The 25,420-nt window shown below is 40.2% G+C and overlaps 1 protein-coding gene across 3 annotated transcripts in view; it reads right to left on the reverse strand.

Moving 5' to 3' along the window:
* Window positions 1-18,323, reverse strand: part of USP38 (ubiquitin specific peptidase 38) — a 30,403-nt gene extending 12,080 nt beyond the window's left edge. Inside the window, exons 1-9 of one of the 3 annotated variants that reach the window (XM_075150070.1) lie at window positions 17,573-18,323; window positions 16,382-16,517; window positions 10,877-11,006; window positions 10,523-10,624; window positions 7,504-7,662; window positions 6,228-6,421; window positions 5,582-5,675; window positions 4,646-4,752; window positions 2,168-3,518 (exon numbers count right to left, since the gene is read on the reverse strand). In XM_075150070.1, coding sequence (XP_075006171.1) covers window positions 2,168-3,518; window positions 4,646-4,752; window positions 5,582-5,675; window positions 6,228-6,421; window positions 7,504-7,662; window positions 10,523-10,624; window positions 10,877-11,006; window positions 16,382-16,517; window positions 17,573-18,257 — 2,958 coding nt within the window. In that variant the 5' untranslated portion in view covers window positions 18,258-18,323. Of the gene's footprint in view, window positions 1-2,167; window positions 3,519-4,645; window positions 4,753-5,581; window positions 5,676-6,227; window positions 6,422-7,503; window positions 7,663-9,975; window positions 10,178-10,522; window positions 10,625-10,876; window positions 11,007-16,381; window positions 16,518-17,572 lie in introns of those variants that run through there. The other 2 variants (XM_075150071.1, XM_075150073.1) reach the window with 2 other exon arrangements.
* Between the last annotated feature and the right edge of the window lie 7,097 nt (window positions 18,324-25,420).

The following is a 25,420-nucleotide window of genomic DNA, read 5'->3' on the forward strand; positions in this document are numbered from 1 at the left end:
TCTATGATGGAGTGAATACATCAGTGGACAAGGGAAGAGCTTGGATGTTGTCTATCTGGACTTCTGGAAGGCCTTTGACGCCGTCCCTCACAACTTCCTTCTCTCTAAACGGGAGAGATATGGATTTGATGGGTGGACTGTTTGGTGGATGAGGAATTGGTTGGATGGTCACATCCAGAGGGTATGGTCAACGGCTCAATGTCCAGATGGAGATTGGTGACAACTGGTGTCCCAGAGGGGTCCGTACTGGGACCGGTACCGTTCCAATATCTTCATCAATGACACAGACAGTGGGATCAAGTGCACCCTCACCAAGTTTGCAGATGACACCAAGCTCAGTGGTGGGGCTGACATGCCTGAGGGACAGGATGCCATTCAGAGGGACCTGGACAAGCTCAAGAAGTGGGACCATGTGAACCTCATAAGGTTCAACAAGGCCAAGTGCAAGGTCGGGGTTGGGTTGGGGCAACCCCCAGTATCAATACAGGCTGAGGGATGAAGGGATTGAGAGCAGCCCTGCCGAGAAGGACCTGGGGGTACTGGTGGACGAAAAGCTGGACATGAGCCAACAATGTGTGCTCGCAGCCCGGAAGGCCAACCGTATCCTGGGCTGCATCAAAAGAAGCATGGCCAGCAGGTCAAGGGAGGTGATTCTGCCCCTCTACTCTGCTCTGGTGAGACCCCACCTGGAATCCTGTGTCCAGCTCTGGAGTCCTCAGCACAGGAAAGACATGGACCTCTTGGAGCGGGTCCAGAGGAGGGCCACAGAAATGATCAGGGGGATGGAAAACCTCTCCTGTGAAGAAAGGCTGAGAGAGTTGGGGTTGTTCAGAAAAGAGAAGGCTCTGGGGAGACCTCACTGTGGCCTTCCAGTACTTAAAGGGGGCTTATAAGAAAGATAGGGACAGACTTTTTATCAGGGCCTGTTGCGACAGGACAAGGGGGAATGGTTTTAAACTAAAAGAGGGTAGATTTAGACTAGATATAAGGAAGAAATTTTTTACAATGAAGGTGGTGAAACACTGGCACCCGTTGCCCAGAGAGGTGGTAGATGCCCCATCCCTGGAAACATTCAAGGTCAGGTTGGACGTGGCTCTGAGCAACCTGGTCTAGTTGAAGATGTCCCTCCCCATTGCAGGGGGGCTGGACTAGATGACCTTTAAAGGTCCCTTCCAACACAAACTATTCTACAATTCTATGATCTGAGATTGCTGCTAAAGAAGCCATGTTTTGTGCTACCCTATACAGTCAAGAGGAGAGGTGGCAAATTAACAAAGATGGTTAGGACACACATGCTTTAACCACACAGTCTGAAAATAGCAGCAGAGTTGCAATTTAAACTCTCAGTTCTCTTGTTTATGTTTGTAAAATACCTACAGCTATTTAACAGATTTTCCACAGTGAGATTTAGCTGTTCTTTTCTAATTTGAATTTACCTGGTTTTTCTAATTTGAGTAGGGCTGGAACTGTTACGGGAACAGCCTAACTCAAAGAGCGCACAGTAAAACACACATTTACTGTTACACTGTCCAAACATAGGAGCAATGCTCAAGGCAAACCATATCGAAATGTGGAGAACAGTGGTGTTTTGTAACAGCAATCAAAGAGGCGACTACAGCTAGGTGAAGTTCTTGGAGGACAGGGAATGTGCGGCTGGCAGTGCTGGTCCCACAGAGGGAGGCAGAATACGCAGCGAAGGGAAAGCGGAATCTAGTCACTAGCATCTGGTCTTCATTTTAGTGGTTCCAGCATTTGGGTAAGCACAGTTGTATAAATAAAACTTCACTCCAGATGAAAATGCGCTAGTAAGAACACCGCTAAGAAGTTTTGTATACTTTAGCTACTCTTGTAATTTATTAAAGGCAAGGAAAATTAGAACTGTTCGAAAAGCCTCTCCTGCGTAGAATTACAAGTGGTTAAACAACCTACGCGAGCATCTCCCCTAAAAATTTAAATTGAAATAAGTTTAAGCCATTTTCCTTGACACTTCCCATCTAATGGTGACAACCTTACTATGAAACCTGTCTTGCAACATCAAGATGGAAGCAAGATTAATGATTTATAACATCAAGATACCAGAATATTTAAAAGCTAACTTTTTCTTTCTTTTAGACTGTCTCTTGTGAGTTTTGAGGAGACCACTCTTCATATACAATTTCCGTCTTACCTGCAAGTACAGTTTGTTATCTTTCGTAATTGCATCCATGAGGTCTTTTTGTAGGGGAGGGTCTCCATTTACCCAGAGTCCATTTGCCGAATTGGTGTTGAAGCCACAGGTGCTATTTTGTTTTTTGTAAAACAGAACATAAGCAGTGTCCTTTGGAAATCTACTGGTAATTTTCTGGACTGACTGAAATGAGGTAAATGTCACTCTGCTGTCATTGAACAGAAACCATTCTCTTGGCATCTCAGTGTCCAGATCATTCTCTACAACAGTACAGGGACCCTCCTCCGTCAACAACTTATCCTGAGGAGAAACTAAAGAAAGAGCTGTAGACTGGTGGCAGAGTCCTGAAGGCCCTGACCCAGTAACATTTCTAGCATATGAATAATAATGTCCACTTTCAGAGGATACACCAGAATGCACCACCACAGAGCTTAACATGTAGGGCACCAATTGTGGGCAGGTCACTTCATCAGCACCTGAGGGCTTCAGTTTTTTAGCAAGATTTTCTCCAATATCAGAAATCTCAACACCAACAGACCAACCTCCCGAAACTACAGCTAGAGGGGAAGTTGCTGTTTTGACTGGCAGTTCCAAAACAAGTGGCAGAGACACATTGTCCAAGATTTTGCGCCTTACATGACACTTTGGATCATACGAAAATCTCAAAAGAGTGAGAATGAGGTATTCAGGTTCCTCAATGATTTGCATAGTTTTCTCAGCATTCTGTAGAGAGGCACACTTTTCACAATAATACTTATTGTCTCCACTGAGGATCTCAGGTGCCAGAAAATAATTCAGTAAGTCTGTAACTGACAGGGTGTTTTTACCTACTAGCTTCTGAGACATATCCCTATTATCTTGAACTTTGTTGAGTTCAGAATTTGCGGTATTCTCAGAGTTTGGCTCAGTAGAAAAATATTTTGTGTTTCCTTCATTCATTATTGTGTCACATCCACCATTTACTTCCAAATTATTGAGAGGTGTTTCACCAGCAGGGCTAGTTGCTAAAGTGTTAGTTTGCACCATGTAGTCGTCTTTCACTTCAGAACGTTCCACGCATTTTGGGCCAATGTTCTCCAAGGAAGTTGGAGGACAGAAAGCCAGAGAGAGATCTGTGAAAGCTTCTTCCTTTTGAGACATACTTTTGCAGTTCAAACAGCATATAGTAGTCTTCAATTTTCCTCCAAACATCTTCTCTATCAGAGTTCTTTCTTCACTTCCCATACAAGGTGCTTCAGCAAATACTTGTGCTTTTTGGTCAGCTTCTTGTGTCTGGGACTCTTCATTCATTATACTTTCAGAAGTCTTTGCTGAAGACAATGCTTTCAAGGTTCTCTCTTCTTCATGCAGCCTGAAGACAAAGAAAAATAAATCCAAGTAGCTGTGCTATTTTCCAAGCAAATATTGCTGCACCATTTCAAACCTTTCTTCCAGTTATGCTAAAAATTATAGATGGTTAAGTGGCTAGAAGTGTCTTACATTAAAAAAGCTCTTTTTTATTTTTTGTATAAGCAAGCTGAACCATACAGGTCAGTACTGTCCAAAACAGAGTATGAGAGAAGCACAAATGTGAGCTTTATTATATATAAGAACACAATGGATATACTGAGAGAACTGGCAAGTATTAAAAAAACCTAACAAACAATGTTTTTATTATTTACCATTACATTATCTTAATAAATCAGTTCCCTAGTCGACTGGCTCTGTATGTCAGATTTTGTAAGAGAACAAGTAGCTATTTATGTAGTGCCAGAGTATTTCCAAAGAAAAGGTCAAGATTCTGTAGCCAAGAAAGTTAAGAAACTACAGCAAGAAAAAACAAACCAAAAAAGAAATCCAAGATGGTGGGGGTGGGGAGGAAACGGGAAGGAAGGAAAAGAAAAAAAAAAGAGAGAACACCATTTCACTATTGAGATAAACTTCTCCAGAAGTGGAATGTGTCATAAAGCGATATTTCTTAAGCCACATCTCAGCAAGCCACAATTAAAGAGGGCTACTAATAAATTTAGGTATTTTTCTTTTATCTGTGCCACAGTTAATTTGCTTGTTTATTAAACTGGTTATAAATGCACGTACATCTCTTCATGACTTATCTGACCTGTATGAAATATAGCCGTCTCCACCAACAAGAAATTCCAGATGCACGACTAAACTGCTTTCAGCAACCACATTAATTTTACAACGGGACCATTGTAAATATAACACCCAAGTTTAGATTTATAAAAATGGAACATTACTACCACTATAACCTGCTTTAAATGATGTGGATACAAGATGGTATCCAGACTTTACCACAGATTAAATCCATGAAGAAAAGTGTTTCACAGACCATTCAGAAAACCAGAGAGAGCCAGGAATGAGGCCCAAAATTTCTGGTCCCCACTCATGCAGCGGAACTGTTACATGACTGCTCCTAAGAGTTCAACATTAAGTGATAAGACTGTAGATTCATTCCCATTAATGGCACAATAACTGTACCTGTCTAGCAGGAATCTGAGATATTCTGAGCAATCCTGCTGGGATCGAGGGGTGAACCATGGTGGTCTGGAAGCCTCAAAGAAAATTCTAGGAGCGTATGCCTCCCTCTGTTCGCATAAGAGAGGGACAAACAAGGTTACGTAAGAACTACTTAAAAAAATTGGTTATATTATTTTGATATTGACCACTGAACTTTGGACTACATTATTCTAGAGGAACTGTATGAAACACATGATACACAACATTTAAACCACTTAATCATAGGAAGAGAGAGCCACTAATTTTGTAGTAATCACCTCTAGTACAAAGATAAAAGTAGTGGATCCTGCAGGCAAATATTAAATGTGTAGTGAGTGTAAACCAGATGTTATGCGTAACAGCAGTTACTGTTCTTGCTGGCAAGCTTTAAAAAAATGTTTTCTTTCTTCAGAACACCACCAGTATTTCATAAGCACTGATTTGTTTTTAAGGTGATCCAGCCTCATTCCCTTCACAACAGGTTTATTGTTATTAATCAAAAGAACAAAAGTGTCTTGCGTCTTTCTAAATTCTTTAGAATTTGCACTGCAATAAAATTTAGTGTAAAAATCACTGCAGATTTTATCCTAGGAAGTTTATCCTAGGAAGTTACAAAAAGTCAGCTTATATATCAAGCCAGGTCTTATTTGGATTTTTTCATTTGACTTCTCAAAGAAAACCTGTTACTGCCCATTTATAAAAACAACACAATGCCAAGATGTTCCACTTATGAAAAATAGATTTCTCTAAGTCCATCCACACCATCTGAGTATTTGGAGGCAGACTCATTCCCCTACAAATCTATCATATTTATACTTTTAATATACTCAAGAGGACTCCCATGGCTTCGTGTTTGTTCCTAAATTTTGGTATATGGGTCTAGGTTTAAAAAACTGCAGATGAAATAAACTGACATACCTGGGTATGGGCCAAAAATGCAAAAAGATGCTGTAATTTTCTCATTAGTGAATTACACCCATTTAGATTCAGAGATAAAACATGTCTTCTGAAACTGAAAAAGAGATAGTCATTAGTTTCCTTGCTAGATTTCTAACAACAATGCAGTTATCATTTCAACTCAGATAATTACTTCAATTTGAAAGAAAGCAAAACATGTAGCACTTCCCTTCAATACCTGGATTCTGCTCTAGTGCAGATGCAAAACTACTGTACAGTAGGAACTAACACTGCAAAAACCCTATTTCTTTAAACATTTAAATGTATAAGAACGTGCTATAGACAGACAAAATTTTTTTTCCAATAGCTTCCACATTGTAACAAAAGCACCACCATAAACTTTTACAATACTGAAGGAAGCAAGGACAACGAGGAAAAAGGGACTTGTCTTTTGACACTGGACAGAAGGATCAGGATTTTTAATGGCTAAAATTACAGTTTCACAGAGCTGGACTTGAACAAAGCAATCAGTAATCGAGTGCAAAGAAACCCATTCAGCTCTAGCAAGCTGAGAGACCCCAGGACATGTTCATATTCTGTGAAAAGCAAGAATGCAACAACTGCAATAGTTAATTTGCAATGAAAAGAGCTGTTAAAAAGGACTTACTCTGTAGCCATAAAAAGTGCCTGAATAACACTGTTCATGTAGCAAGTATTTCCTAGATTAATTAGACCTGTCTTCCCAGTTTCAGATTTTCCAGGAAGTCTAGATAAACAAGATGGCAAAGAACTGGATTGAGAAGTCCAGGCACTCTGACTGAGAATCAACTTAATCTTCTCTTCAGTGGGTTTGGGCATATCCTACAAGAGAAACATTTAACACACTTAATAGATTTTTGTATTACATTGTTTTTATAACAGGTCCTGCCATTCAGGAGTCTTATATCTTCACTTGCTCCCTTATTCTCCTTCAGGGTCTTGCTACCTCTGATAGCCTAAAAGATACGACACCCCCAAGCCCTCTTCTTCAAAGTTTTCTTTGCTCAACTCTCAAATCGCAGGAATAAGGGGCTGGTGGTCACCTTTGACCTGCATATTCACAGAATCCTTTCTGCCACCAAAAACCACCTCTCAAATTTCAAGCTTTAATAGACCCCTAAAGCATCCTCTATTCTGCTAGAAATACATTCCTGGGCTGTCAAATCAAAAAGTAAGAATAAAAGAATAAAGTTCAGAATTAAATTGATAGGGGCTTTTCAAGCATCAAAACATTTAACTGCGATACTACTGCTATAAAATCAGGCAGTAATACCCGAGTGGTTTTTTTGTGGGGTTTTTTTTGTTTTGTGTTTTTTTTCAATTTTATTTTATTTGTTTTGGGGTGTTGTTTTTAAGTTTTTTAAAATTTATTTTTTATTTTAAGTGCATTATGACCTTAAACATTTATCTAAAAAAGCCAAATTTTGCTTTGAAACAGCACAGACCAGCATCCTTTACCCACAGAGGCATGCAATACTGCCTGCAGTATTAAGATGTAGTGCTTAATAATGGCGTTTTGGAGCTAGCCGAAGATTAACACCATGCCAAGTACTCCTCAGAACCTACTTCTCTTCAATACTATCAGTGCTCTGAACCTATATTTGAAGGGTTACAGTTTCTAGCTTCGGTTGAAATGAAATGCCTAGAATAAGCCTCATAAAAGTATGTTAATAGTTACATGAGGCTTAAGAAATTAAATTGTACTTTTAATAAAGGATCTCATTTCAGGCTTTTCTTAAAGCCTGCTATAATCATATCATGAACACTCAGGAAAATTTTTCTGCACATTTTCTGCTCTTTTCTCCTAGAGGAAGTTCTAAAGAATTTACATCTATGGGATTACAGCTTTCATATTTGGGAAAACAAAACAAAAATATTCCACCCTCTTAATATTCCTAATATACCTTAACAGCTTCCAGAATGGGTTCATAGAGCTCTGGAAATCCTGAATAATGATACATCATACAGTGTATCAACTCAGTCAACTGCATCAAAAAGGCTGTACTGGAAGGTAAACCATCTCTTTTGAAGGAGTGAACCAAACTGACCACATGTGGGACAATCTGAATGGGAAAACAAAACAAAACAAAAAAGGCTGTTAATTGTATTTTTCCAGTTTTTTTGTTCAACAAACAACTTATCTGTTTTACACATGGCAAAACACAGGGGACCTTTTGTTCTTAAATAAGAAGTGGTTGAGAAACAATGACTTGAAAAACAGGCATTATGCTTTACTCATGACAATTTTCAAACAGCACAATTAATTATTCAATGCTCTCTTTAGCACACATATCAAGTTTTGGAACTTTATGAACTTAGAAAATGCATGTTAAGATTTTAAACGGTCAAGTGTCCAAAGTACTCATGTTATTGAGGATATTAACAGCAAACATTTTGCTTTTGTGCCACCACTAACAGTGCAGTATCCTGTTCTAATTTCACAGATACAGTTTTTAAAACAAACCTCTTAATTTTCCTCAAACAGAATCTAATGCTTGGGATCTGAAGCCAATGAACACACTCATGCTATTTCAGTTAACAAGACGGAAACTGGCTCACAGCTCCACCTAGTGAGGGAGCTAGGCTCAATAGACTCAGTAAGACAGTAATTTACTATGAGCTAAAAAAGCTTACCACAGATACGGTAATCTATCTGAGGATTAGTTCAGATTCGGTACTATTTTAAATTGGGTATAAATCCAATATATACTCCACCTCCTTCCCCTCCTTCAGTGCAGCTCTGTCTGTATTTTTAAATGCATGAGACTTTTTTTATGTTAGCCTTAAAACATCAAGTAGAAAGTTATTTTAATGCCGTCCCAAAGACTAGGGACTTCTCACTGTGAACCAAAATATTTGACACCTCCGTCCATTTCCAAGTGATCAAAACGGATTAACTGTGAAAGAAGTGGATGGAATCATTTCTCATCACAAATTAGCTTACAAATTGTTTGGTAGTAAAGACATGAAATACAGAACAGAAATCATAAGAATATAATAATTTTAGGAAAGTATACCAATTACAAAAATTAATATACTTCAAAACGCCAAAGTAAAAAGGGGCCAGGTGCAAAATACTTATTTGCCATTTTTTCAAGTATCAGTTGTTCTTTAAGTATAAGGAATATTTTTACATCTCAGAGAAACAAAAATCTTGCTTTGGTAAGCAAGATATCTACTGTTTAAAAATGAAAACAAGACTCAGTGTTCAATGTACTACAGAGTCAATAGTGAAAGTTGCAATGAAGAATTTCCATCTTTCCCTTTATAAATGTGGATACATAACAACGAGAAAGTAACTATTGAGCTCCAAGAATGAGATTTGTATAAAGTAGATCTGAGATATGATAATTTTGCACAGACAAAGCACATGGGAAGAACAGAAGTATTGGTCCTCAGCTTTCTCAATTTGAGAGCCAAATTCTTTCTTACAGCATGCTGCATAATACTGAAAGTTACACTTTGAATACATACAGAAGTATCACATCTGGCTTGAGGTTGAATTAAAATTTTATATGTCAGTAGATTTTAGAATTCCATAGTACACATCATGATAAGTTCTACATCATAAGTGCAAGACAGAGTATTTTTCTTCTATAAAAAACTCAAGTCATTTATGGTAACAATGCTCAAGCATGGGGAAGGGGAATGTTAACTCAGATGCACTGCAAAATTAATTAATTTATATTTATCAAATGTGCATTTAACCATTTTACATTCAGACCATTTATTATAAAAAAGTAAACAAGTCATTTAAGTGCAGGAAAATATTATAGGATACTAAATGACGGCAGCAGCTCAAAAAATGATAGTGAAGAAGGTTGTTTAAAATGGAGGGAAAATGGTCACAATGAAGTCCTGAAGACAGATGTTTATGCAGTACTGCATGCAGCCTATGGTAGAAATTTTCTTTGTTAAAGCAAATGCCTATTTCTAGAATAAGTCTTATCATATTTTACATTTTTCTCATGAATGTTTTGTCTCTCTCAGGAACAAAGAAAAGCAAGACAGTAAATATATGAAATATTTAAGTTTTGAGCATATTCAAGGCTACCTGGCTCTTTCATTTGTGACTCAAATTTCTATCCTAGGCCAAGATTAGGGCAGCAGAGGGAGGAGAGAGAAACTTCAGACTTCTATCATTAAAAAACAGTGTAACAGGCATAAGGCAATTACTCTGACACTAATCAAAGGGTTTGTGATCCTTCAGGCCTAAGAGCCTTGGGGACAGCTTAGAGAAACAGTGTGCCAGGCTGTTACTATGGTTAAGTCTGAAAGACCCATATTTCACTTAAACTTTAAGCTAAACACTGAGTATGAGAACTGGGAAGGCACTACACATCTTGCTGCATTAATACGAACAGTCATCGACATACCCTAGTATATACCGCTTTAAGTGGTGAACTGCATTTTGAAGAGTGGCCATTGAAAATAGTATCCTTCAGTTTGCCCATATGTACATTGAAACATAGATAGCGTGGCTTTCTTAAAGTAAAGTACTTCCTGGTCTCATGCACTGATCCAGGGTGACTAGGTTATATACAGCAGATAACCAATTATCAGTTTTCCCCAAATAGTTGTGCTTGAAAGTCTACTTGCAGCCCAACTTTATCAGTAGACTTCACATCACATTAAATGGATTTCCAGAAGTATACAGTCAAAGATAGAACGCGGTGCCCAGATACTACTGTCAGAAATACGTACATACCAGGAAGAAGAATGCTCATGTCCAGCTACAGATTAAATGGTTGAACCTGGAAGTTAGAAAGCCTAGTGGTCTGTGAACCACAGAAATCTGATTCTGGAACCTTGAAACAAAGAGGAAATCCAAGCACATCAATTCCGTTACTCTCTACACCCACTTTAGAAATCACACATGAATGACATTTCAAAGAATTGAAAACCATTTATTTAGTAACTTACCAAATGAAAAGCTTCTGGAGAATGCTGAAAACTAAGTAACATGTGGGAAAGGACAGCAAGGGCACCAGGCCTCACTAGAGGAAACCAAAGTCGATTAAAGACCTAAAAAAACCCACATTTATTTCAGTAAATCTAGAAAGTGAAATTTCAGTAAAAATGTAAACAGATCTCCAAATCCACAACCATTTGAAACAGACAGAATCATTACATGTAATCGAAAGCTATAGATACATTTACATCATCTTTGCAGAATAAGATAATATCTGTTGCAATACAAAGGATGCTACGCAATTGCATAGCTGTCACAAATTCCTTTCCCTCTCTTTCAATTTTGAATGTTCTTTTCCAACATACCAATTCAATCTTAAGCAGAGTGACATCAATGAGGATGGTAAATTTCTGGACTGCAGCCAGTCCTTTCAGCAGTGCAATCACCCATGTTTCCACATGTTGAGCCAGAGGCCAGGACAACCAGTCAATCATTCTGAAAGATTAATGAAAAATAAAAAAATAAAACAAAAAACCCAATATGCCACTAATTTTAACCTCAACAAAAAGATTCTCTATATTACCCAGGCAGTTACACCCTTACACAAGAAGTAATGCAAGAATGTTAGGCAAGTAGTAAAATAATTTTGATTGTATCTCAAGTCATTTAACTCTGTAATTAATAATGATCTATTTAATACATTAAAAGTAAACACACACCCCCAATACGTAAGCATATAAAATTAAATATTATGGATATTATTGTTACTTGTTATTTAAGAATACGAACCCCAGTTTTATAGACATTAAGCTAATATTTTTATTTTGTGGCAAAAACTTACTACTGAAGGTGAGTAAATGCCTGTACCTGGGAACCTCCTCTCCTACACCTTTTACCCCAAACCAGACCAAAACTGATTATTAAGTTTAAATTTGAAAAGGAAGCCTCTTCAACTTAGAACTGCATTCCTGGAAGCCAACTCAAATACCCTCAGTTAAAATGGTAAAATCTAGTAATTTTAAATACATTGCAGCAGGTGTTATAACAATCTTATAATAGCTATCAGCAGCCTGGGGTGCTCCAAAAGGAAGAATTTCACTACAGCTAAAAAAAAGGAAAAGTGAAGGGACTTTATCTGTGCCTAGAAAACACAGTGAAATATCAGCAAAGGAAAATAGGGGTATTTTATCCTTCTAAATTAATAGACAATTTACACTGATATTTAAGGCAGACAGGCAGATTAATTGAAGCAATTCTAAGACACAGATGATATCGTAAGGCAGTACCAGCTAAAACATGAAACTTAGGCTTTGTTCTTCTGAGATTTTACTTAGCGATATTTTGGATTTTCTTTAATTGTCCACAAGATCCCCTTCTTCAAACCAGATGAGGCACCACTAATTAAGTGGAAGGAAAAATTTTTCACCATGAGGGTGGTCAGACATTGAAACAAGTTATACAGTAAGGGCGAGGCACCTCCATCCTTGCAGAAAGCTCTTAACTCGATTGGACAAGGCCCTGAGCAACAACATCCGACTTTGAAGCTGGCCCTGCTTCGAGCAGGATTGGACCAGATGCCTTCCAAAGGCTCCACTCAATCTGTGTAATGCTATGATTCTATTCTATAATAGAATATATATTCTATATATATAAAAAATGTATACATAACATATTCTGTTCTATAATTCAATGAAAATAGGAAGTTAGAAGTATATTTCTTTACTTCTTTTCTGAAAAAGCTCCTCAGGAAGATTAATTATTTTAAGAGGCTAATTTCTAGCACAGAACTGAACAGGTTACAAGTAACCAGTCTAATAAACAGTCACTACAAATAGGCATAGTTAGTGTTTATCTATCTGAAGCAAAACTATCAGCCCTTATGTTCTTCCTGGAGATTAAAAGAGCTCCAAACAGACTGAAATCAGGGTTTCAGTCCTCAGATTCCAAACTAAAAACAAAACCACAGTCTTTAGCAACAACAGACATGCATTTGGGACACACTGTATTATCATAAACAACCTAAAATTTACATAGTTTATAGTTTGGATCTGAAAACTATACCATTTGGATTCGTATAGTACACACATCCTAAAATTTATATATCTTAGAATTATGTACTATCTGCATATATAACATTCAAAGGTTTCTCTAAAATAAGGAATCATTAGGACTGCCTATTTTAACAATCAAGCACAGATCTTATTGGGTTTCTTCCATCTTACTACAAAAAAAAACTTGGGAAAAATCATGGCAACATCATAATCATTGCTCTGAATTTACACAAAGCTCTCATTTCCTCAAGATGTTAAATTCAAACATGTTTATTCTGAGCACCCTTTCCGTATACTTTCTAAAACAGGGAATCAAAAATAGTAGGCCAAAACTGCTTTTGCCTGCAAAGAATTAACATTAACCTAAAAACAGGGCCCAAACCTCATAGTCCTATTATCTTCAAACCTCCCTCCCCAATTTGTAGGCTTGATATTTTTCAGCAGTGGCACAAACACCTGCACTGTTAATTTAAGCCTAATGACAATATATTTGGTTTTCTTAATTAACTTTTTAGAAAAGTAACAAGTATTCTGTAGAGCCCTACATTAGAACCATTGTTCTAAAATATCTGATTACCATCCTTATACTATGCACACTTTCAATCGCACTGACTCACAAACTCCAAATGAAACACAGTGCTTTTGGGTGGGAGCTGGGGCTCGCTGTGTTCCATCCCATTGCTCTGGTTATGCGATGGGCCATCCTGTGTCATCTCTAGTCAGTATAATTAACTACTAAACTATTCAACACTGTTACTAATAGGACAACGGCTATCATTTCAGTATGATTAACCTTGTAAAGAGAAGCTCCATTCTCTGTATAATTGATACAGGTAGAATTCCCATCCTTGAAATCTGTTTCTGCTCTTAAAAGCAGGGTCAATGCTCTTAAGAGCAGAAACAAAAGCCAGAAAATGAAACACAAGTAAACTTGCAGACATGCTTTAGACTGTTCTAAAAAGCATAAAATCTGAGATGTGGTAGGTCAAGATTAGACATTTTGGTTTCTAAATCCTCTCTGCATTGCATTTACTTGGCTCCTGCTCTGTTGCAACAAATGACTGCATTTTTAATACAAAGGCAGATATTAATAGGGGACATTATGATCATGAATAAAAACACAGAGGATGTTTTTTGTGTTTGACCAGATTAAGAGAACCTTAAAGGCCTCAAGAGGACCTTCTGCCTCATATCACCCTAAAATGAGCAGGTCTGCTACCCATATATGTGCCTAACAAGGACAGTATTTCTGATATCTCTGGATAGAAGAAAAATTATCTGTGCCACTTCAGACAGTAACTTCTTTCACAAAAATATCTTCTCAACCACATCAGACAAAGAATCAGGCAGCTGAGGTGCAAAACCCTCAGATAAGACAAAAACCAAAACAACAACAACAGAAGATCCTCAGACTACCAAACACCCCTTAAAAAAATTTAACATCTTTTACAATATTTCACATTTTTACCAACAGGGCAAAGGGCCTGGTCATTTCTAGAGTTTTTCTTAGCAAAATTTTCAGTTTCTCTTAACAAAGATACTTGGGTTGAAGTGCAAGCAAGCATTATACTTGTCAGGATATGAGTATAGGCAGTCAACTTCCTCTGAGGCCTCTGAAGTAGACCCTTAAAGTAGCATATAATCCCAAAAGAGATTCAACAATTTTCCGCTTTTCCTCACTGATGTTTCAGGTAAGGTTTCATGAGACAGCTGAACCAATTAAGAACAGCTCAATGACGCCAAAAAGCAAGCACACTTTCTTATACAAACCTGTGCCTAATATAACCCCCCACTGAACAGATTCAATTTATTAGTCTTCCAATTACAGATTATTTACTAATCTGTGTTCAACTTTAGACAGACTCTGCAGTGTCATAAAAGTTATCCTTAGGAAGTGAGCAACAAGGTCTCTAATTTGCAGTCACCAAAGCTCTGCTGACTCTCATCAGGAGACCTTGTTGTGCCTGGAATTCTGCATCTCCTGGGAATGATGCAAGCTTCATGACAACATTGTCATTTGGTGCTCCAGACATTCCAGCTGCATTATCCTCTTTACAATTACTCCTCTAAGCCAGAAGAGAGTAATTACTGCAAAGGGTTGCCAGAGGTAGAAAAAGAAACTGGATGCAGTGTTGACATGAGAGTATCTATAAAAATAACAAGGGGTACCTAAAAAGTTAGTTCCATGGAACAGAACTAGAGGCTCTTAAAATCAAGTATTGCTTCAAAGAATTAACAAGGCAAGTAAGATTGCATTGCCCTTTCAAAAACAAGAGGAAAAAACCCACCACACGACTAGTATTAAGAAAGAGCACTTATCTGATAACAACAGCTCCTATTATACTCAAAGCTCAGCACTCCATTACTTCCCTAAGCAGAGGCATACAGAGAAACCATTCTAAAGCTACAATTATACGATCACATTGCATTGAAGCAGGTAATACAACATAAATGTTAGAATTACACGAACATGAAAATTAATCACCCGCACATTACTAGCAAATTATTAGCATGCACAAATCCTTCTGAATTTCCCAGCTTTGAGTTTTAGACTGGGTACACAGCTTTGTTAAAATCTGTTCAGTCAAGCAGATTCTTTTGAAGTCCCTAAACAATATGTCTTACCCCAAATTACAATATTAATGTTGCTTCTTCTCATTAATGTTTTCAAATTAAATACGGCTTCTCAATTTAATGTAAATACGAGGAATGTTTACAGTGTGAAAAAAACTCAGATTTCACCAAGATATGCAAGTGCTACACTACCTGAATGTGTAAGTATTACACTACACTCAAATGGATGTAGTGAAAAAAATAATATAGCAGACATTAAATTCTTTTAGTTGAAAGACTTTTTAAACGCTATTTTTTTAAACAATACAAATTTCTAACAGCCTCCTGTTTAACTGCTTTACTCATTTTTCTACCCTTGAGTGGTCAGTAACAGCTTCTTCCATAGGCTTTAAAAAAAATAATTCAAAGAACTTCAAGAAGGTCTTAATCTTTCTCCCACTGTCACCTTTCTGCATCACGATTATTCACATATCTGAAGATACTAACCAAGATTGCAATCTGAATCACAGTCTGTTAACAGTGTTACTAATCTCCATGTTTAGTCATGTTCAGATTAGTGACAAGAAGCATAATATGCAATTGTTTTTACATAATTCCTATTCTTCTATTATTCAAAGAACATCCAAAAAACCTCTGGAGGTTTGAGTGAAGATGGAAATAGAGGCTGTCCCCTGTGAATCCTACTAAAAATCATGAAGATATCTAAGCAGAAAAAAACCTCAAAACTAAGCAGTAAAACTGATTTCTAACCGTCTACTCTCTTCAGAGGAGGAGATGATGGGTAAGACAATCACATGAGAGAACCACTCTGCTTCTTGGAAAAGCAGAAAGATTGACCTTCTGAAAACAAGGCCTTGTTACTCAGCTTGATTGTAAACCCCATGAAGTTTCCTATTTATGCCATCTCCATAAGGTGGCATATCTAAACATAAGGTCACTTAAAAGGAACACAGCTGGCTTCCTCTTAGTTTCTATTTAATCCTCTTCTTCATCCACCCTAGCAAACCATGAGAAAGAGGCCACATTAGCAATGAAGGCAGCAGCCTTAAACTGAAACCATGCCTGTAACATCCATAAATATATATTACCTTAACATGCTAAACAGCATAACTTAGAATACCATTTTGAATGGTTTTGGGTTTGTTTTTTTCTTTTTTTTAAATGGAACCTAAGTGACAAATAACTTCAAAAAAGGCAAGAATAAGAAAAACAGACTTTTCCCCCCTTTACAATGAAATACAGTACCTGCACAGAGCCTGAGTCATACTTGCATCTTTCACATTTGGATCGGTAGTAAGGCTCCTGATGAGTACTGTAATCATCTGTAATGGTATGTGCTGCACAAGACTTGCCAGTGCAACAGAAGGTTCGAATGAAGTATCTGTAATAGTTGAACATGACATAATGTAAGAAACAAAAAAGAAAACCCCACAGAAAAAATATGCTTTATTTTCTATCCTACAACTTCACTATAGTTGTAAAGTTTTGAGACAATGAATCTATGCTATATTTAACATTCTATCATCACAAACCAAAACAAAATTAAAGCTTCAATATATTAAGGACAATGAATAGCACTGAATTACAAACTCCTTTTGTTCATCTAATATCCATGCACGAAAGTGACAATCTGCCAACTTCCTCCTCCACCCTCAACAGAACTGAGAAGTGGGTTTTTTTTTTTCATAAATAGAAGTACCATCCAATTGTTTATCATACTTGATGTTAAGCATAGGGATCCAATGCAGCTGATATTTCCCATGTCCCATCTCAACAACCGCCTGCTAACCATACCAGTTATGACAAAATATAATGTTATAGTGTTAAGTTTCCCAGATACCTCAACAGCAAAGGCACTTTCCAATGTGAGCTACTTCATTGATTTTTGAGGTCAGAAAGGACCTATTTACAATTGCAGGTACGTTACTCAGGCAGTGAATCCTTCCTATGATACTCAAGTTTCACATATTCCTTACGTACACCCCAGTTTTGTGGACTAAACAGTTCCAAGACCTAAGGTATCCCTCTGGAGGGAGCAAGGAGGAAGAGTAGCTTTTGATACTGAGCTTTTTAGTTTTTCCTAACGGGACACCCAAAACTCTGTTCTGGTATATCATTTAAAGCATTGCAACAGGACTTTTTCCAAAAAACATGCTTCTTTGCAGCTAAATAAATCACCATTTCCCCTCTAGCTTTTCTTTGGGGGGTGCGGGGGAGGAGGCTTTGCTTTCTCCATAGCCAAAAAGTTGCATTTTAGCATCTGGGCGAGGAAGCAACGGTTCCAAGGCAAGGTCTGGAAAGCGACCGATGCCGGCGGTAGGGCTTTTCCTTTCCGTCGGCAAACCTGCCGCTCTCCTCAGGCGCCCACGTTACCCTACACCGCTCCCGCCTCCCCCTCCCGGCCCTCGGCCGCGCTCCCCGGCGGGCGGCGCTCACCGGCGGCGGAGATGACGGCGAAGAGCTCCTGCAGGGAGGGCAGCAGGGTGTCGGGCTCGGCCTTCCAGACGCTCCGCAGCAGCCCGCTGACCTGCGTCACCTGCGAGACGTAGAGGCGCAGCTCGGCCTCCCGGCTGCCCTGGCTCTGGAAGTGGGCGATGCTGCGCACCAGCTGCTGGCAGAAGGCGAGGGAGAGCTTCCTGCCGCGGGGCAGGCACTGCGGGAAGTCGCCCAGCAGCTGGCAGAGGCGGGCGCAGAGCGGCGGCGCCGGCCGCTCGCACACCAGCCGCAGCGCCTCCACCTGCAGCAGCTCGAAGAGCTCCAGCACCGAGGGGCAGCTCATGATGAGGCGCAGCCCCGCCTGGATGTAGTCGAGGATGGCGGGGTCGCGGTTGCTCAGCTCGCCGTAGCCGCGTTGCAGGAGGCCGAGGACGAGCCCGCGGTTGAAGAAGGCCTCGAACTCGGCGCGGTGGTAGCGGCCGTAGGCCTCCAGCACCTGCCGCCCCACCTGCCGCTGGAAGGGGTCGGGGCCCTGCAGCACCAGGCGGGTGCTGAGGGCGAACATGGCGCGGCACTGCGCCTGGCTCAGCGGCGTCTCCGCCGACTCCACCACCCGCCGCACGATCACCCGCTTCAGCGGCAGCGGGTGCGACGAGCTCACCAGCCCCTCCAGGATCTTGTCCATGGCGGGCGCTCCGGGCGCATCGGCCGAGCGGCGGCGGCGGCGGGCCGGCCCAGGCCTCGGCAGAGGCCGCCGCCGCCGCCTCCCCGCGGCCCTTCCCCCGCCCCGCCGCGCTATGCCGCCCCCGCTCCCGCGCCCACCCCCCTCCCTCCCTCCCGCCGCCCCTCGCCCGGGCGGCGGCCCCGCTCCCCTGCCCCCGGCTAAGGCAGCGCCGCGGCCCCAGCGGCGACCGCCGAACGCTCCCCCGCCGACCCGGAAGCGGAGCGGTGCAAACAGGAAACCGGGCACCGGACCGGGCGGCCACCGCGCATGCGCCAGCCGGCCGCAGCACGCCTGCCTCGTCGCTGCGGCGCCGGCCAATGGGGAGTGAGGGCGGGACAGGGGGCGGGGCGGGGCGGTGAGGGTGGTGGCGGGCGGCGGCGGCTGCGTCCCTCAGCGGCGGCCGGGTCAGCGTGGAGGGCCCCGGGGAGCCGCACACTGTTAAAGCCAGCGTGTGCCGTTCGGCTTTTACTTGCTCCCCTGCGCACGTAAGGTCCCGCCGGCCCCCCGGCCGCTCAGTCTGCAGTCACAGGGATACCCGGGTGTGGTGAGGCGATGGCCGGGCCTGTCCCGCCTTCGGTCTGTGTGCACAGCCCGTCCTCTCCTCCTGGGACGAGCGGTTGTTGCTTGGTTTATCACTCGTTCTTGCCTGTAAGTGTGCTTGGAACCAGCAGCACTTGCTCAGAGAAGCCTTTGCTGTTCAACAGCAGCTTAACAGAGTAGCAGTTACCGTCAACATACGCACGCACGCTGAGAGAGTGTTCCCACCCTTGCTTAAGCCTGTTTATCCCTCGTTTTGACCCAGTTTAACTCCGGTCTCCAAGGCTCAAATTTTGTTAGTATACCTTGCATTTTCATACCAGAATGCATTCCCAGCATGAGAAAAAAAGAATTCTGCAATTTCCAAGGACTGAATATTATCTTTTGAGAGCTAGGTAACAAGAAAGGTCACAAAATTGAATTAAAACCATCGTCGGCAGTAAGCAAACTCCACTTCCTTAGTCAAATAAAATCCTCTAGGCCAGCTCACTGGTCACATAAGCTGGGTGTGCTGGCAAAGCCCTCTCCTTGGTTCTCTCTTTCTCAATACAAACACCTTCATGCTCTGTAGTTGACTAATACCTGTAATTCAGCATCAGGGAAGTATGGAAAATGAGCCTAATTAATCCCTGGTGATATTTGATGTGTAACAGGTGCAGAATCTGAGCTGGACTTAAGGTTGCCAACAGATACTGTTGAGGGTAACGAAAAAGACCCACAAACTCTACAGGGACAGCTGCAAGATATTACAACTGTCAAAAAGCAAAACATGAAACCAAGAAGTTCAGAGTTAACTTGAAAATTGAGTCCACTGTTTATAAAATATTTCAAATGTTCAGTTAAGCTGCTCAGATAACTTCAACTTTGCTCCTCTGTGCTCCAGTTTTCTGTTTCCTCCTCACAGATGTAAAGTCTAGTTCTAGAAATCACTGTGCACAAAAAAAATTGCTGAGTCATTACATTCCAGTATAAATTGTGATGATCAAGGGCTTTTTTCTGAGAACTTTACAAAGGTCAGAGACTGTTGCCACCAGTATCTTAATTATATAAATTATCTTTGTAAAGTATACTGTGTTGGAATGATATCTAAATTAACTTTTTTTTTTTTTCCCCAAAAGGACTTTGTAGTTAATATGCATTAAAAAATTAACCTTGAAGAAGGTGCTGGATTACGTAGCTAGTACACCTCTGGAGCTTAATGCTTTGCCTTTTGTGATCTTTACCAGGAATGTTTTCATTTTCTTAAGTTCACTAGTACAAACTCTCTTCTTTTTAATTTTTTTTTCCTAGCACTGTTCATGGTATCTTCTGAAGCCAGAAGGGGAGAGGAGTCCACTCAGGAGCCGAACCAGAACTCTGAAAGTAAGGGGAAGGACTGAAATCAAGATGCCAGAGGCACATGTATGGAAAGGGGTAAAGTGAGACCTTATCTGGAGAGAGGATCATGTGGAGAATGGAAGGAGAAAGAAAGTTTGGAGGTGTCAGAAGCTGCAAAGGTGCTCAGATATGTCAGGGTGTATGAGAAAGAGAATAAAGGAGGCCAAATGGAGAAAGGCAGGTGGTATGGTAGGCTCATAAGGTGTACAATGGAGTAGGAAAAACAGAGGGATGACAAGAGGAGCAGTTGCCATGAATAGCAGAGAAGCAAATGTGAAAGAGCTGGAACGGCCATCTGAAAAGCTGGAGGCATACAGATGGCTTGCGGGCACATGAAGATATGGGGAATGCAGGAAGCATGAGCAGCTGCAGATTAGCAGGATCAGGGACTCCTGTGAGCTAGGAGATCAAAGGTCTGAGCAGGTTTTCAGTGCTTTGTCCTTTGTTTACATAGCATTGTGGATGGGCGGGGAGGCAGTGCCCGCTGCTTGGGATGAGGGAACAGTCTTCTCGACAGTCCGGGAGCATTCTGCCTAGCAGCGATCACAGCGATCACTGCGTAGATGAGGCAATTCCTCCAAAAAAGCCACAGAAAGGTCTGAAAATCTACAGCCCTGAGAAAAACTAAAATTGGTAGTTGGAGCTGTATAGTTGGAGAGAGGATAAGGTAACCTCTAGCATAAGAGCTTGGAAATCGTATTCTTATTTGCATCCAGATGACCAAGTATGCGTACTCCTTATTTAATGAATTTATTTCAAGTAATAGAACTAGCAATGAAAACCAAGTGGTTCAGAGTTACAATGGTTGGTTGATTCACTGAGTATGGTTATGACCTCAGAGCTAGGAATAAACTGAGCTATGGGGATGATCCTAATTACAACCTTACTATTAGATATGCAATTATCAATATAGGCGTATGAGCTAAATTTTGGAACGCACACTGTTCCTCTGTTTTCAGTGAAATCTAACTCCTATATATAAATATAGTACTAAGTTGTGACAAAATGAAGAATAAGTGAATTCTTCAGTGAATAAAATATATCTTAAAATATTTTCTCTGAAAAAGTAAGAAAAAACCCCAGATATGTTTCATCAAAACCAAAGATTATTGGCAAAACTGAACAATAATTACTCTTACTGTGAAAGAGCACAAATAGCAGCAGAAGGTTAACCATGGTGGCATCTCCTTAATGACTCAAAAATCTTAAAGACAATGAGGCAGAAAGGAAGCTTTTTACTAAGAAGCCTGGATTAAAAATACCCTGTCAGCCTACAGACATGTTATACCTTATGCACGAGATGACTGCTTTCTAGCAGAACATTCTGTAGGTAAGGGGTCATCCTGCAGGGCCATCCTAAGGGCTGGGGAGGCTCTAGATGCAACATCTGCCCACTCCTTATGCCACCCAGATGAACAAGTCTAACATGCTGGACTTCCTGCTGATATACAGAGATATCCACATTGCATGTACAGTGAATTCAGTCTCCCTGAGAGGTAGGATCCCCATATACCTGCAGTAGGTTCAGGGCGTCTGACATTGAGCGTCATGTGGCTTGGCTGTGTGGTTGCATGACTGATAAATCTAGTGCAAGATGGGCAACGAGAGCCCCGGGGAGGTGGCGAGCAGGCCTCCCTTTTCAGTCACAGCTTGCTGTTAGATCAGTTTCACCGTAACGTGAAACTGCACCGTGAGTCAGGAGCTTCTGAGCGCTGATCATGGCTCTGATATCAACTCCATTGGTGGCTGCAAGCAGCTTATTTAACTGCAGGGTCGGTATCTGTCAAGTATAAATAGTAGTAGCTAGGTACTTGAGAGCACTGTAAGGTTCAATTAGATAATGTTTACCAAGTATTAATTAAGTATTTTAATTTTTGAAGTGTTGATTAAAAATGCCTGAATGTTGAGTCATCATGTTCTAGTTGTACACTGTCACATGTCCCAAAGGTTTGTTCATCCAATAAACAACAGGGCACAGGTTCATCTATCCAAAAATCAAGACAGCACAGCATGTGGCCCCAGTGTCTTACTGAAACCTGTTATCATGATGCAATTATTTATTTTTGAGGAGAGAAGCTTTGATTTGAAAGAGCTATTTTGTCTCCTGCGGATACAATCTGTCATGATTCAGTTTTGCATATAAAATATATATATTTGACCTGTCAAGGAGCAACATCTGACTGAATGTGACTTTATTACTAATTCTGTATTACTTTTCCTCTGTGGAACAGAAAGATGCTGCAGACATTGCATTTGGTATTCAGAAGACCTGTGTAGTAATCGCCTTGAAAACGAGGGGCATCTGTAGCTTCAGCCAACTGACTGACTATTAACAACTATGATTAAAGGCTGTAGTCCTGCAATGGTGGGAGATCTAGGTGGCTCTTCAGCATTCATGTGGCAATAATCTGCCTGGGTATTAGGTTGAGACACTAAAAAGTTTAAGGAGACTCAGGCCTCTGTTGGGATTAAAAGACATACAGTGTGGACTGCAGAGCCAGAAAGTTGATGTCTTAAAAGGCAGGCATATCCACATGAGAGAAACTGATAGACCATATCTGCTACTGGAAGTTTCCAGGAATAAGAAGCATCTCTCTGCTTCAGCATGGCTCAGATTTAGTTTGTCTGAAATACTGTTTCTAGACTTAGGCTTCTTTGCTAGATACATCTGCCTTTTTTACTAAGTACTCTGGCTCAGTAAGGGGTTCAGCTGGTCCACTATGATAAGTGTATTTTTTATTTCGTCCTTTTACTTAAAAGGATAACTGGCAAATCTTTCTACAATATCTTTCTCTCAAATCTCCATTACATGAATAAACAAAATTGCTTGTTACCAAATATAACTGTTTTCACTCATGTCTATCTTATTGCATACCCTAAAGAAAGTGAATGTACTAGCCATAGTGAAAAATTGGCGGTTAGATTGGTATTTGGACCATTGGAAACTTGGCTGTGCATTAGAATCCCCTTGATTGTTATTCACTTATGTCTTTGTGAAATTTAGAATTACGTCAGTGAAGTCCCACAGAGGTCAGGAAGGTTTAAGGTACCTAGACATTCACAGCAGCTACCCAGAGGCGATGTATATGCCAACAGCTTACGTTTCACTGGTAAGATGTGCCTAACTTTTCAAAGCCCTGACAGTCTAAAAAGTGAGCTTTTGGGGGCTCCATATCTCTTCCTTCTCTTGCACTGCACAAAATGTTCACAGTAAATGTCCCAGATTTTAAAGTCAACATAAACTGCATTATGTTTAGGATGTGTAAGGCTAGATGTTTAAATATGGAGAATCAGACTAAGTTATGCCAAAACCTCTTGAATTTGTGCAATCCTTTATCTATTTTGCTTGTGCAAATGCCTATTTTGCATGCATACATTTGCAATACAAATGCAACTTGAGTGTGTTCATATGAAAATGTGGCATTATGTAGGAATTTATATGCAATGATACATACTATTTTCAGGAAAAAAATTTGTAATGGTGATCGTCTCTTTCAAGTACAGACTGCTCTTAAAACAAGAAAAGCTGTGCCTATATGAAGAGCTTCCTTTGATAAATGAAACATTTGATAAAATTCAGATACCTGCTGAGGAAATAGCCTGTTTATAGAAATAGACTTATACATCAGCCCAGCTATCTGACAGAAAGTAATAAAAGCAAATTGCCTGCAAGGTCATCTGTGGCTCAGAAATCAGACAGAATATGGACTGTGGAAGTCAGCTGTGAGGCTATGGCAGAGAACAGTGCATACTTCATTGAATCTGCCCCAAAAAATGTGTCAAATATCACACCTTTCTCTAGAAAGAAAAGATTCAGTAGGTGAAGAAAATATTAAGCATTGTACTTCACTGCATGCACTGTTATGCACAACTGACTTAACAGGTTTTTCACCATGTGATATATCTAAAATTTTAGTGAAATTTTTGGTAGTTGCACATGCATCCAAATAGATATATATTCTAATTTGTAAAAATATGACAGCATACTTTGTTTGGAAAAGTAGCAGGTTTAGCTTAAGTTAATCTGCTGTTTCTTTTATCAGTTTTTAATGAGGCACTAGGCAGAACCAGTACTGAAATCTTTACAGCCATTGGCTGACACTTACAATGTCTGCTGCTTAATGAAGGAGTAAATTGTATCATAAATCTCCTATTTTTATTGCCGTTTCTTGATATGAGGAGTGCAAATCACCTTTCACACTTAGGGATTTCTGCTGTCTCCTTCTTCATATATTATCCATGTGTATTGTAAAGGATACCATAAAAGAATGTCCAAGACCAAATATCAAAGATGTTCATGCTATCAGATCATCTGGATATATATTTTACGGATGACATTTGAAGGAATAACCGAGGATCAAATGCACATTATCATTAAAAACAAATCCAAAAATACATGGGGAATCCAGGAAAAAAAAGGAGGAAGTGAAGTTTCACAGAACAAAAAGTTTATCTCTGAGAGATACGACCATGGCTTGGTTGGTGTGTACCTTAAAAGAGGTGCTTCGCCTTATTAGAGCCTAGGGATTTGCCAGTATTAAAAGATGTATACATCCTGTGAGGAATCAAGCATCTCTGTGTACCTTTTCTAGTTGTTACCTTACATTTATTTATAAGACTTTTTCACTAACCCAGCATTTTGGCTTATATGAAATCCTTTGCCCTGAGCTAAGAAAACAAAATGTTTCCGTATATGCCTGATAATGGGGCACAAAAGAAGTCTCATTGTTTTCCGTGGGACTACTGTAATGCTCAGCTGGTCATCATTGCCTGGGACTTTTCTGCTCTACTGACATGTGCAGACTCCTCCTAAGTGAAATAATCCACTGTGTCTTGCATCTTGGTTTGTGTCTTGTTTTGCGTTGCGTCTGCTACAGCATATAAGATCTATGCACCATTTTTTTAACTCTGAGGTCTTGGTGCTTTTCTTCTCTTACCTTTTTGGGCGGTTTTGTTGTTTTGGTTTTTTTTATAGCATACATAGAGTCTAAATTTCCTCTTACTTCCATAGTGCTATCATTACCACTGGTCAGGCTTTACAGTCCATTTCATGGACTGTATGACTTCCTTTGTTCTAATTATTTTGCCAAAGATTAAGCATTGGTTTTCCCAGGGTCTGAGAATTTTGTCCCAGGTCATAACTGTGATTTTTCCTTCTCCACTTAAGCCAGCAAAAATCCAAGATGGGTTTGTCAATTGTAAATCAGTCA

This window comes from Calonectris borealis, chromosome 4, assembly GCF_964195595.1.
Source record: "Calonectris borealis chromosome 4, bCalBor7.hap1.2, whole genome shotgun sequence".
Taxonomy (NCBI): domain Eukaryota; kingdom Metazoa; phylum Chordata; class Aves; order Procellariiformes; family Procellariidae; genus Calonectris; species Calonectris borealis.